The sequence below is a fragment of the Melitaea cinxia genome, chromosome 1 (genome assembly GCF_905220565.1).
Source record: "Melitaea cinxia chromosome 1, ilMelCinx1.1, whole genome shotgun sequence".
Lineage (NCBI taxonomy): Eukaryota > Metazoa > Arthropoda > Insecta > Lepidoptera > Nymphalidae > Melitaea > Melitaea cinxia.
This window is the reverse complement of record NC_059394.1, coordinates 17723679-17737086: the sequence shown is the minus strand read 5'-3', so window position 1 is coordinate 17737086 and position 13408 is coordinate 17723679. Positions and strand designations below refer to the sequence as shown.

General features: G+C 36.9%; 1 protein-coding gene across 1 annotated transcript in view; it reads left to right on the top strand.

Moving 5' to 3' along the window:
• The window catches only part of LOC123658131 (oxysterol-binding protein-related protein 1-like), an 81912-nt gene that overhangs the window by 6734 nt on the left and 61770 nt on the right, over positions 1-13408 (top strand). The window contains exons 8-12 of the mRNA XM_045593589.1: positions 7756-7895; positions 8722-8832; positions 11571-11663; positions 12542-12641; positions 12929-13048. Coding sequence (XP_045449545.1) covers positions 7756-7895; positions 8722-8832; positions 11571-11663; positions 12542-12641; positions 12929-13048 — 564 coding nt within the window. The remainder of the gene's footprint in view (positions 1-7755; positions 7896-8721; positions 8833-11570; positions 11664-12541; positions 12642-12928; positions 13049-13408) is intronic.

Below are 13408 nucleotides of genomic sequence, written 5' to 3'. Positions count from 1 at the left end.
TAAGTCTCGATGGCACTAAAATTGGTATTGCATATTGGTAGGTCTTTCTTTAGGCACCTAGGATCAGGCTAGACAACTATTTTTCGCTCATACTTCGCACGATCGCTCCATCTAGATTCTCTCAATTGGCTAATTTTTTACTAGGGTTCTGTAAAATGTGCTATTAGGTTGTCACTCAACTGTATGTATGTAGTAATCACGGTATTATTAATGTAACCGCTATAATAATTGTGTTTGCTCGCAAATGAAAAAAAACCGACTTCAATTACATCGACAAGTAATACAACGTAAGTAGATGAAAATAATTAACAAATGCATTTGTCGTCACTACGATTTTCGAGGGTTTCCCTCGATTTGTCTGGAATTCCATCATCAGATCCTGATTTCCTTATCATGGTACTACAATTGGGATATCTCCTTTCCAACAAAAAAAGAATTATAAAAATCGGTTCATAAAAGACGTAGTTATCCCCGAACATACATAAAAAAGAAAATAAAAAATATGTATATATATATATACGGTATACACACGGTCGAATTTAGTAAACTCCACCTTTTTTGAAGTCGGTTAAAAAACAAATCGACCTATTCGCAGAACAGGGTTATATTTGCAAAATGCTTACTTTACAGGAGAGCGATTTGAAGTTTGACTTGCAAAGACTTTGCCCTAACATTTTTCTTATTTTATTTAGACAATACTTTTACCAACGAATAAGAACATTATGCGTTTATTGATAGCATAATTATATAAACAAACCCCTTATTTCGAAATTTAAGGGGTCGCATGTGCACATGTGACGTTTTTTTGCAGATCTCTCGATGGCAAGTTGGGTCACATATACACATGTAACCTTATTCTTGGGAAACGTTTTAGTAATTATTGGTTTCATATGTAAGTGTAACTTTGTTTTATGTAAAAACTGATGGTTTCATGGGGTCCTATGTGATATTTATTATGGATTAAAACAAAGTGTTAATACAATAAAACCTTTATTACCAAAAAACATTAATATTACGTACTTAGATTAATTTTTATTAGTTTAAAATCACAACCCGTACCGACGTAGTACTGGCTTAATAAAATTATATTATAATTATTTTTGTTACTGTAAAAATTATGAACAATATTAAATGGGTCTTTTAATATTATGCTAAGATCAACAAATATGGTACCATAATCATCACAATAATATTATTATTTATTATACTAAAATTGTTTACATAAAACTATTTTTAGGAACTATAATATTATAAGAGCCAGAACAATAAAAGATAATACTAAAATATAGATAAAATTAAATTTAAAATCAACAAAATTATAGTAATTAATAAAATTGCACAAAAGTTACATTATAAATATGTATATATATATATATATATATATATATAATTCTATGTACCACAAACGATCGTGAAGATAACATAATATTATAGAAAACACCATTTGTAAATGCCAAATTTCATACGGATCATAAATAAAAAATAAAAAAACAAATATATTATAATATATATAAATAATAATATAATATATACTAGCTGTGCCCGCGGCTTCGCCCGCGTTGAAATCAGTGTGACACAAAGTTTTTCCGGCAAACTTCCAGTGAAACTCTCATCATAATCGGCTTAGCCGTTCCATAAGCCTTCCTCTTGAAGCCCTCTTTCCATTGATGAAACCGCATGAAAATCCGTTCCGTAGATTTTGAGGGAATCGATCACATACACTTTTGGGGACTTTGTTTTATAATACACTAACTGTTGCCCGCGACTACGTGCGCGTGAAGCGCGCGTCACGTTTAACAAAATGGTTCGTTGAATTCGTCAGAATTGTGGTATGAAATAATGTAGTAATAATGTAGTATTGTAGTGTAAATATGTTTAACTATACTGCATGCAATTCAGTTTTTAATATGGTTCTACGTAACTATATGTCACAGAATAGCGTAACGCACGCTCCTCCGTGACTCCGTGAAGACAGGGGTAAATAAAAAGTATTCTAGTAACGTAAAGGTTGGATATTGTAAAAAATATATTTTTTTGTACTACTTATAAGTGATCAATATAAATGTTTCTTGAACACATAGGGTTGCAACGCGGTTATTTTGCTTTAAACCGACCCTGCTGTATAAGTTTCATACAAACTATCAACCCCAATTAAACCCCCTTAGCGGTGGAATATCGCAAAATCCGTTCTTAGCGGACGTCTAATAATTATAATCTACCTCCCTGCCAAATTTCATCTTTGTCCATCCTGGATGAATGGACCATCCAGCAGTTTTTGAGTTCTCGTGATGAGTGAGTCAGTGATCTTTCTCTTTTATATATATAGATTACAATGCATTATTTGAACACCTTCTCATCATCTATAAGGTATACATTTTAAATTTCAAGTCTCTTACTTCAAAAACATGGGACTTTCACACAAACTTCCAACCCCCGTTTTACCCCCTTAAGGGTCGAATTTCGTAAAATTCGTTCTTAGCGGATGTCTACGCCTTATAAGGAAACTTTCTGCCAAGTTTCAAGTTTGTAACTGTTATAGTTTCGGAGATTTCGTGATCAGTGAACCAACATACTATCCCCCGTTTTAACCCCAAAAGGGGGTTGATTTTTAAAGATACATTATTTGGACACCTTTTCACCATCTATAGAGCATACATTTTAAATTTCAAGTCTCTTACTTCAAAAACATGGGACTTTCATACAAACTTCTAACCCCCGTTTTACCCCCTTAGGGGTCAAGTTTCGTCAAATCCATTCTTAGCAATAGATTACGCCCTATAGCAGCCTACCTGCTAAATTTCAAGTTTGTAAGCATTATAGTTTCGGAGATTTCGTGATTAGTGAGTCAACGTAACATCCCCCGTTTTAACCCCAAAAGGGAGTTGATTTCTAAAGATACATTATTTGAACACCTTGTTACCATCTATAGAGCATACATTTTAAATTTCAAGTCTCTTACGTCAAAAACATGGGACTCTCATACAAACTTCCAACCCCCATTTTACCCCCTTAGGGGTTGAGTTTCGTAAAATCCGTTCTTAGCGGATGTCTACTTCCTATAAGGAGCCTACCTGCCAAATTTCAAGTTTGTAGGTGTTATAATTTCGGAGATTTCGTGATGAATGACCTTTCGCGTTTATATATACTAGCTGTGCCCGCGGCTTCGCCCGCGTTGAAATCAGTGTGTCACAAAGTTTTCCCGGCAAACTTCCAGTGAAACTCTCATCAAAATCGTCTTAGCCGTTCCGTAAACCTTCCTCTTGAGCCGCATGAAAATCCGTTCAGTAGATTTTGAGGAAATCGATCACATATACTTTTGGGAACTTTGTTTTATAATACACTAACTGTTGCCCGCGACTACATCCGCGTGGTTATGAAGATATGCATTACTATTAAGATGTTTAACGCATTTTTTTTTATTTCAGTCACTTGAAATGCTTATTACACTGAGTAACTTTTTCAAAGGCAAAATTTAGTATAATTTAATAGTTGTTATTATAAAACCTCTCTATACACCACATTCTTAGTTTTATTTTCAGGCTGCAGTATAAATAACCTATCGACGAACTTATAGCTGCTGTATATGTTTCATAAAAACTATCAATCCCAATTAAACCCCCTTAGCGATGAAATATCGCAAAATCCGTTCTTAGCGGACATCTACTAACTATAATCTACCTCCCTGCCAAATGTCATCTTTGTCCATCTTGGATGGATGGACTATCCAGCGGTTTTTGAGTTCTCGTGATGTCAGTCAGTGACCTTTATCTTTTATACATATAGATTACGATGTAATATTTGGACACTTCCTCGCCATCTATAGAGCATACATATTAAATTTCAAGTCTATTACCTTAATACTCGTAACATAGGACTTTCATACAAACTTCCAACCCCCGTTTTATCCCCTTATGGGTCGAGTTTCGTAAAATCCGTTCTCAGCGGATGTTTACGCCCTATAAGAAACCTATCTGCAAAATTTCAAGTTTGTAACTGTTATAGTCTCGGAGATTTCGTGATGAGTGAGTCAACCTACGATCCCCCGTTTTAACCCCAAAAAGGGGTTGATTTCTAAAGATACATTATTTGGACACCTTTTCACCATCTATAGAGCTTACATTTTAAATTTCAGGTCTCTTACTTCAAAAACATAGGACTTTCATACAAACTTCCAACCCCCATTTTACCCCCTTAGGGGTCGAATTTAGTAAAATCCGTTCTTAGCGGATGTCTACGTCATATAAGGAGCCTACCTGCCAAATTTCAAGTTTGTAGGTATTATAGTTTCGGAGATTTCGTGATGAGTGACCTTTCGCTTTTATATATGTATAGATTATAGATATATAAAGAAAACAAAATGATTTCTGTTTTGGCCAGCGCAGTTATCTGAATAAAATCTGAACTCCTTTACGCCTTTCCTAAAATTTTGTTCAGTAAAATCTAGCAAGCAGCTACCTACCTCATTAGCACCTCTGCTGGCCACCGTTTCGTCCCACCTATAACAAACAGCACGTTTGGACCCCATATCCAAAATAGTGAAGTTGAAGCAGGACAATTTTCGCTTATAATAATAAACACTGACCTGCCCATGCGGGCATGATAAGACTTTTTGAAAGTCGAAAACGGCCGTCAAGATCATACCGTTCGAGCTAATAGCTTCACGTTTGTCAAGATCTTTTAGCTTACGAGCTGCATTTTTATTGGCCAGGTGTTTCTTATAATCTTCTTTTTCTTGATCGGTAGCATCAGTTTTTTGGCGAAAAACATGACAAATGTCGCATTGATCTTTTTTAGGAATGAAGAGTCCTAAGTTGAAATTTTTATTAACAATGTCCCGATACTGGCGCTCGGTAACTGCCTCGCTGGAATAAACAGAATCATCAAACCATTCTTCATATAACTGGAACATTTTTGAAATCCTAAGACTGCCGTCTAAGTACAGTTTTATTGAAGATTTGCGAACATAGTGAGATTCGATGGGAGCAAAGGATCGATCACGGTCACACACACTTATAACAGTGTCTGGTAAGATTACCTTATTGTGATTAGCATGGCGTCCTCTCTTATCTTCTTCGATAATGCAACTGCCATCATATTTTCCCCAATTGTTTTAATAATCTTCCCACTTAAAGATAATGTATTTAAGAACATTGTCTTGCAGACGCTAGCTGTATCAGTCTGGAACTCCTCTGAATTAGCATCCTTTAAGGGCAAGAGGTATTTGTATGTAAATCTTCGATTGTTAGGTATATTGCCATTTAAACATCTACGCTTAGGCTCCTTTTTTGTGTAATTAACTACAAATGCCCATTGTTTCTATCGACTTCCCAAACACCAGAACTTTTGAAAACAGTCGTACCTTTGTTCGTGAGATATTTTTTTATGGCATCGATTTCTGCAGGCACACGGCTTACCCAAAATCTTGTCATCTACTACTTTACCTCTTTTGGTGACATAGCCTTTTCCAATATTTTTTAGGCATTTTCTTTTTACTTCAGACCATTCAGATGTGCGACGGATACGATTTTTTGACTTTTTTTTTGGGAGGAGTAGAGCGTTCATCACTGCTTGAATCGTAATGTGCACTAGAAGCAGTAGCAATTGATGGTGACTGAGTCCAGTGTTCACTATCATGGATAGAACAGAAAGAGTCAAGACAATCCTTGTGTGAATTCATCGGAGTCGGCATGGGAGTTGAATATTCCTTGATAAAATGGAAGGCAAATCACCAAAGCTTATAGCGGGGGAATTTTCAAAGCTGGATGGCACTTCGAGTGCAAAAGGCGTTAGTTCATTAATATTTCTAGGGGTTAGTGCAGTTAATTCGCTGTCCTTTGAAGGAATTTTCGCATTGTTATAGTGACCGACAATGGGCTCAGAAATGGCGCTTGAAAGAATTGGTACTTCAACATCATTCACAGGCGTTGGTAAGAAAATTTGACTAAGTTTTGGAGAGTTTTCAGATGCATGGAGAAGGCTTGTTTTACTTGCTTCGTCGTCACTCGAAGTTATTATTGGCGTAGATGACAACGTTATTTAGAGATTTTTAATTAAAACGTTATTTAAAAATATGTTCCCATGCCTCAGGCATATCTCGTCGAATGTTTTCAGCTCCATCTGGCAATGGCGATGAAACTTCACGATTTTCCTCGAGAAACTCTGCAGACAAAGAATAATATGCCTCGATATAAACCTCATACCCAAAACAAATATTAAACAAAACAATAAATAAGTATGCAATACCCAACAAATTGTCCTATTTTAGTAGTAAATGCAAAAATAAGCTATGAAATTTTAGGCTTTCATGTTCATTCCCAGTTGTAAGAAAGGTATATCTCAGTTTATTCCTAAGAACAAAGAACAAAGAACAAACACATGTACACATAGACCACTCAATTTAAAAATATTTTCCCGAGAAAAAAGTCATATGTGCACCTAGAACCACAAATGTTAACATTCATACATAGGTAACACACATAGGTATATATACAACGGTCATTTAATAAATAAAAAAATACTCTGAAACGATTTTATATTGATATTTAAATTATACATATATTATTCAATCGTTTTATTTACAATAACCTTATTTTCTGTAAAACAAAATTCAATGTGTACGTAGGACCGCTTTTATTTACTTTTTTGTTTTAAATTAAAGATAACAAAAAAAAAAGCGCAAACTGTTGTATATAAGCTATGTTTATGCTATAATGAACCCAAATAATTTATCAAAGTTTCATTTACTTACCTGAAATATCCAATATTCCTTGATTTTTATTTGGAGATTCCGTCGTTATATTGTTTGTTGAATCTGGTGGCTGAGATAAAAATGATCAAGTATTACTTGCATCTTCGCCCGAGGAGTTGCAGGAGATGGTAACTGATATGAGTGGAGCTTTTGTAAAAAAGGGAATGAAGATGAATGTAAAGAAGACGAAAGTGATGGTGTTTGAAAGAGACGAGGCAGTGACAGACTGCAATATCGTGATTGGAGATGAACAAATTGAACAGGTGAATGAGTTTGTGTATCTGGGTTCAAAGTTTACAAGAGATGGAAAGTGTGAGAGTGATATTGAAAGAAGAGTGAATGCAGGAAACAGGGTAAATGGAGCTTTGCACTCCTTTATGAGCAGTCGGGAGGTGTCTAACAAGGCTCGTTTGGCTGTGCATTAGGGGGTGTTGGTTCCGACACTCATGTACGGAAGTGAAAGTTGGGTATGGCAGCAGAAACATGAAAGCAGAATAAATGCAGTTGAGATGAGAGCGTTAAGAAGTATGATAGGAGTTAAACTGAGTGACAGGATAAGAAATAGTGAGATAATGAAACGTTGTGGTCTGAAAGAAGATGTAGTGACAAAAATTGAGAAAGGTATGCTCAGATGGTTTGGTCATGTCGAGAGAATATGTATAAGGCGAGTGTGGATGGAAGGGTTGGAAGAGGTAGACCTAGGCCGACGTTCCGAGACCAAATAATGGACGTCTTGTAAAAAGGCCAGGTCAAGAGTACCCTAAACCGAAGAGCATGTATGAAGGGAATAATGAAAGTGTACGAAGCGAAAGAAGTATGTAAGGATCGTAGCAAGTGGAAAGAAGTGGTCTCTGCCTACCCCTACGGGAAAGAGAGGCGCGATTAAAATTTTAAAATCACACTGATTCATTGCTCGAAAATCGTATCCCTAGATACAGGTCGCTACGAAACCCTTCATTATCGAATCCAAATCGCACTCATCTTTTAACTTCGTGTTGTTTTCGTAGGCTCGATGCAAGACGCACTAACAGCGGCTACAAATAGTCTGGCAATGCTCGACACACAGTTGCGTGAGTGCAGCGCCATTGTTGCGGCGCTTGACCGCAGTGTCACTGTCGGTAGTTCGCTCCACCACTCCGCTTGTATGGTGAGTGCCGGGTATCACGATTGTGCCTGTAACACCTCACTGCTTGGCATAGGCCTCTTTTTCCGGGTATACTACAGGTGGTTGGCGGATATGTTCCCTAATATGAGTAACGATCGCTATCAGATGTATATGATAATAACCCGGACCGACGGCTTAACGTGTTCTTCGAGACATAGTGGGGAGATTGAAATTTCGCACACTTATAGTTTATATAGAGAAGAATGCTAATATTTTTTTTAATTATACATAAAAAATACATTAAATCAATAAATAAATAAAAACATACATAAAATGCCATGTATTTGACACACACATGTATATATACTTTTTTTTTATTATGATAGAATTAAAGTCTTTGACAACAGAACCATTACAACTTTGAACATTATTAATTTTCAAACTTGTAATTTAAATTAGTGATATTATATAGTTAAATTAGGTCAAATTTCGACCACTGGGCGACCACTAATATAAAATCATCATTATCATCATTACAGCCTAGTTCACTGCTGGACACAGGCCTCCACAAGTTAACGCCAAAAATAACGTGAACTCATGTGTTTTGCTCATAGTCACCACGCTGGGCAGGCGGGTTGGTGACCGCAGTACTGGCTTTGTCGCACCGAAGACGCTGCTGCCCGTCTTCGGCCTATGTATTTCAAAACCAGCAGTTGGATGGTTATCCCGCCACCGGTCGGCTTTTTAAGTTCCAAGGTGGTAACGGAACTGTGTTATCCCTTAGTCGCCTCTTACGACACCCACGGGAAGAGAGGCTAATATAAAATATTTTTACAATAATAAAATAGTTATAATCTGTGGAATACAGCGTTTCCAACACGCGTGTGGGTCGGGGCAGGCGGCGCTGACGGCGCTGAGGCACTGCGCCGCGCTGGTGGCGCAGGCGCGCGACCGGGACTCGCACGCGCTGGCGCGGCAGGTGCGTCGCTTGTGTGTCCACTGTCTTGTCTAGACTGACTGCGTGACAAGAGCATTACGATAAGTGTAACGGATGATGATAACGGAAGTTGAAAGGGAGATATAAGTTAGATGGATTTAAAGAAGTTTTACTTTATTCGTGTGGTCGAAAGCACGCTCGTTTTTTTATATATATACCACTAGGTCGGCAAATAAGTTACGGCCTACCTGGTGTTAAGTGGTTACCGTAGCCCATAGACGTTTGCAACACCAGAAGCGTTGCAAGTGTATTGCTGACCCTACCTCCGACCCTCTCCAGTAGTTCTGGTCACCTTACCCAGGAACAAAAAACTGCTTTACAGGCAGAATTTTTTTTTTTTTATGTTTGTGAACTTTATATAGAAGGGCGTGTACTTGAAATAGTATGAATTTATGTAATAACTACGGAACTTGGCAGACATTTTCCTGCCCGGAATATCAGATACTGAACTTGAGTGCTAACGTTCAGACAGCAGCGCCATATACCGGATTTAATTGTGTTTTCAAACCATCCATGATCCAGTTAAAATGTAACACGAAATTTGAACCAAATTGGTCCAGCCGTTTCGAGAAGTTAGGTTACAAACGCACATGAAGAAGAATTTGTTTATATTAAGATTTATACTATTTATATTTGGTCAAACGTAAAGAGTCAAAAAAGTAATAGCCTTTCTATACCCAATCAAATGCACTTGGGTGATAGAGTCGCTGCAGATGGTCAGGAAATAGCCGATTTATTCTCAGAATATTTTCAATCGGTCTATACGTCACATAATAACTGCATACCTGTAAATTGTAACCCTGTGCTTGAAGAGAGTGCGTCATCCTTCAGTAAGTGTACATTAACCGAAACTGAAATACTAACTGCTCTTAAAAGATTAGATACAAATAAAGGACCAGAATTAGATGGAATACCAAATAAGTTTTTAAAACAATGTGCTGAAACCTTAGCAACGCCATTGCATATATTATACAATAAGTCCCTAACAGAGGGGTATTTTTCCAGCAATATGAAAGCAGGCTCCGTTGACAGCAATACACAAGAAAGGCGATGTGTCAAACATATGTAATTATAGGCCGGTGTCGATTCTCCCTGCAATTGGAAAAGTCTTCGAGGGATTAATGGAGAAAAAAAAATTACGGGCAGGTTAAGCAAATTATTCATTCGGAACAATATGGCTTTTTGCCCAAAAAATCAACAGCATCTAACTTGATAGGTTTTATTAGTGACGTCGCTGAGGCTCTAGATGATGGAGGTGAAGTACATGCTGTATATACAGATTTCAGCAAGGCGTTTGATTTAATAGACCATACTATGTTACTTCAAAAAGTTTCGGCACTCGGTATTCACGGTTCTTTGTTAAGGTGGTGTGAGTCATACCTTCAAACAAGGTCACAATTAGTAATGGTACGTGGCTACTCTTCAAGAAGTAAAATTATACCAACTGGCGTCCCGCAGGGCTCGCATATGGGTCCTTTGCTTTTCGTTATATATACAAATGACTTGGCTCAGCAGTTGAAGTGTCCTTTTAAGATATACGCTGATGATCTAAAGATATATAAATGTATCAAGACTGAAAACGATGTCAAAATACTACAATAGGATTTAGATAGGGTACAGGTATGGAGTAAAAACAATAAAATGAAACTTAATATTGAAAAATTTTATCACATAAAATTCACGCGTAAAAAAACCATTACAGCCATATACACTTTACAGAGAACCCATCTAAACGAAGTTAATGAAATTAGAGATTTAGGAGTTATAGTAGACAGTCGTTTAAGCTTTATAAGTCACGTAGATAGCATTGTTAAAAAAGCCTCTAGACTATCTGGGTTTATATCAAAGCAAACAAAAATCTTTAAAGACCCTAAAGTTCTTATCCCTATATACAATTGCTTAGTAAGAAGCATCTTAGAATGTAACAGCCCAATATGGTCACCTGGGTATGCAGTGCACATCAAAAGAAATGAGCGGATCCAAAAAAAAAATCATTTATCATTCAACTTACATTAACAATAAATGCAAAAATTTAGAAACTTATGACTCTAGACTAAAGTATTATAATCTCAAACCCTTAAGTACTCGTCGGAAAATAGCGGTTATTTTGTCTTTATACAAAATTATACATGGCTTAATGATCTGTCCAAACTTTTTAAGTAAAATTTATTTTAAGACCCCACGTTCTGGTAGTCGTCTGTCAAATATGTATAGCTTTCAAGGACCACATTTTCGTACTAATATTAGACATCATTCGGTTTTATATAGAATTCTGTCATCCTATAATGATTTATGTCCAAACTTTGACATTTTCAATGGCTCCTTGGCCACGGCCAAGAATGTCGTTCATAGATTGGTTAAATAGTTTTTAATATTTTGTGGTTAGTTTAAGCTGAACATGTCAAAATTGCATGCTGTGTTCACTGTATGTAATAAGAATGAACATTGTACACTTTTCAAATTGTTACATACACAAACCTTTTTTTTATATTGTATCATTCAATTTGTGAACCGAAAAAAAAAATTATGTTAAGCTAAAATAAATTGGAAAATGAAACACCCCACCCACCCTACATGTCTACATGTTCTCTTTAATCTAGGTTGGTCTGGATAAAATCACTACTCAGTGATAAGACCACTAGTCGTTCGTTAGTTAATTTAAGCTTGTGTCAATTTCTTTGTAAGTGGTGTACAATAAAGTATGTTCCCTCTCTAAACAGATAGAGAGGAACCGAGTGCTAGAGGAGGCCCTGGCCGCACTGGCGCGGACGCACCACGCGCTGGAGATGTCGGTAGCGGAAGAACTGACTAAGGTGTGTTATACTGTTGGGCATAGGCCTCTTTCTCCACGTAGGAGAAGGATTGGAGCTTAAACCGTTCCACCACTACGCGTTCCACTGCGGATTGGCGAACATATATGAGTAATGATCGCTATCAGGTATTTATGATAACAACCGGGACCGACGGTTTCACGTGCTCTCCGTGGCGCGGTGGGGAGACCCACAAAGACAGACATCCAAACCCGAAAGAAATATTTGTACGAAATCAATATCCATCCCGAGCGGGAATCGAACCACAAACCGTCGGTGTTTTAAGCGACTATTCGCACCACTACGCCAGAGCGGTTGCTTCAGCTTCGCTTACCTAAAGTCAAATTTATTGGTTACTGAAAAAGTTGAAAAAAAAGTAGGCTATCAGTAAAAATTACTTTGGACCTGATTTACCTCAACTGATACCACCTCATCATTACAGCCTATACAGTCCACTGCTGGACATAGGCCTCCACAAGTTCACGCCAAAAATAGCGTGAACTCATGTGTTTTGCCCATAGTCACCACGCTGGGCAGGCGATACCACCTACTGCCTACAAAATATTATCAGCAAAACTAGAACTTGATTCTCAATAGTTTCTTAATGTACTCCCAAGAGTGGCAAATATAACAATGTTGTACTACCACGAGTGATCTAAAGCTATTGTTCTATGTCTCGTTAATTCATTAATTATGTTTTCCTGAAATTCTGAATGAATAGAATTGCATCTATCAAAGACGCTTCGTAATTGATGTCAGATCAAAACAAGTTTAAATCTCTTGATCTGTCGGAAATCCAACACAGGGTTAAACCCGAAGTCGACTTTCTTAAAAAGAATGTCTTTTTCAAAATAGTTTAATATTGTGTTTTTTTTTTGCAGAGTAAGAGGAAAAAGAGGCTTTCCCAATCGACAAATGATTCGAAGGAGAATTTCTACGACGTATACGAAGGTAAAACTAACTTTTTAATTTTTTTCACAGGTCATGCTTTTTTTTTTGTTACTCCTATTATTGTTTGGTGTTTTTTCTTTTTTTATTAGAAGATTTAAAACAAAGTTAGGAATCGTCGTATTCATACATACACACATGCCACATGTGTGTCAAAAGTGCAATACTATAGTCTGTAAGTGTCTTTGCCTAATCTGTCACGTTATGAAATTGTCGAATTGTCTTTAAATTTCTTGCCACAATTGTAGAATCCCTCATTTGTTTGTGGGACATACTTAGCATTTTAAACCAATTAACCATTATTAGTAATATTGGTCTAGATTCCGATGACGACACCTTGGTCACAGCGGGTTTGTCGAGTCCTTTAGGAGCCCTTAGCCCCTGGGGCAGCAGTCCTGATCTCACAAGGAGGACTCCGATTGGAAGCGTCGATGGAGACGGTAATAATGACCAAATTGGTCTGTAAATATTCTGCAGTAGGACAAAAAATTCTTCGCTATAAGAATAACATTAGGGCTTAATCAGTCTTATTTGTTAGTGGCGAATAGTTTCACTATAAAAAGTCACAATTGATATTGTTTTTACTAACAAGTGAGACCAACGATTTCACTTGCTCTCCGATTGTGGAGAGATTGACAAAGAAAGCATCAGACCAGAAAAACGATATCCAGTTGTCAGCTTTAATTCTAACTTTCACATCACCATATTATTTATATTACATTGTTACGAGAACTAGGTTTTAATCGCTACTAATACCTAAATTTTACAATTAATATGTTGTACTGATAATGATATAATTG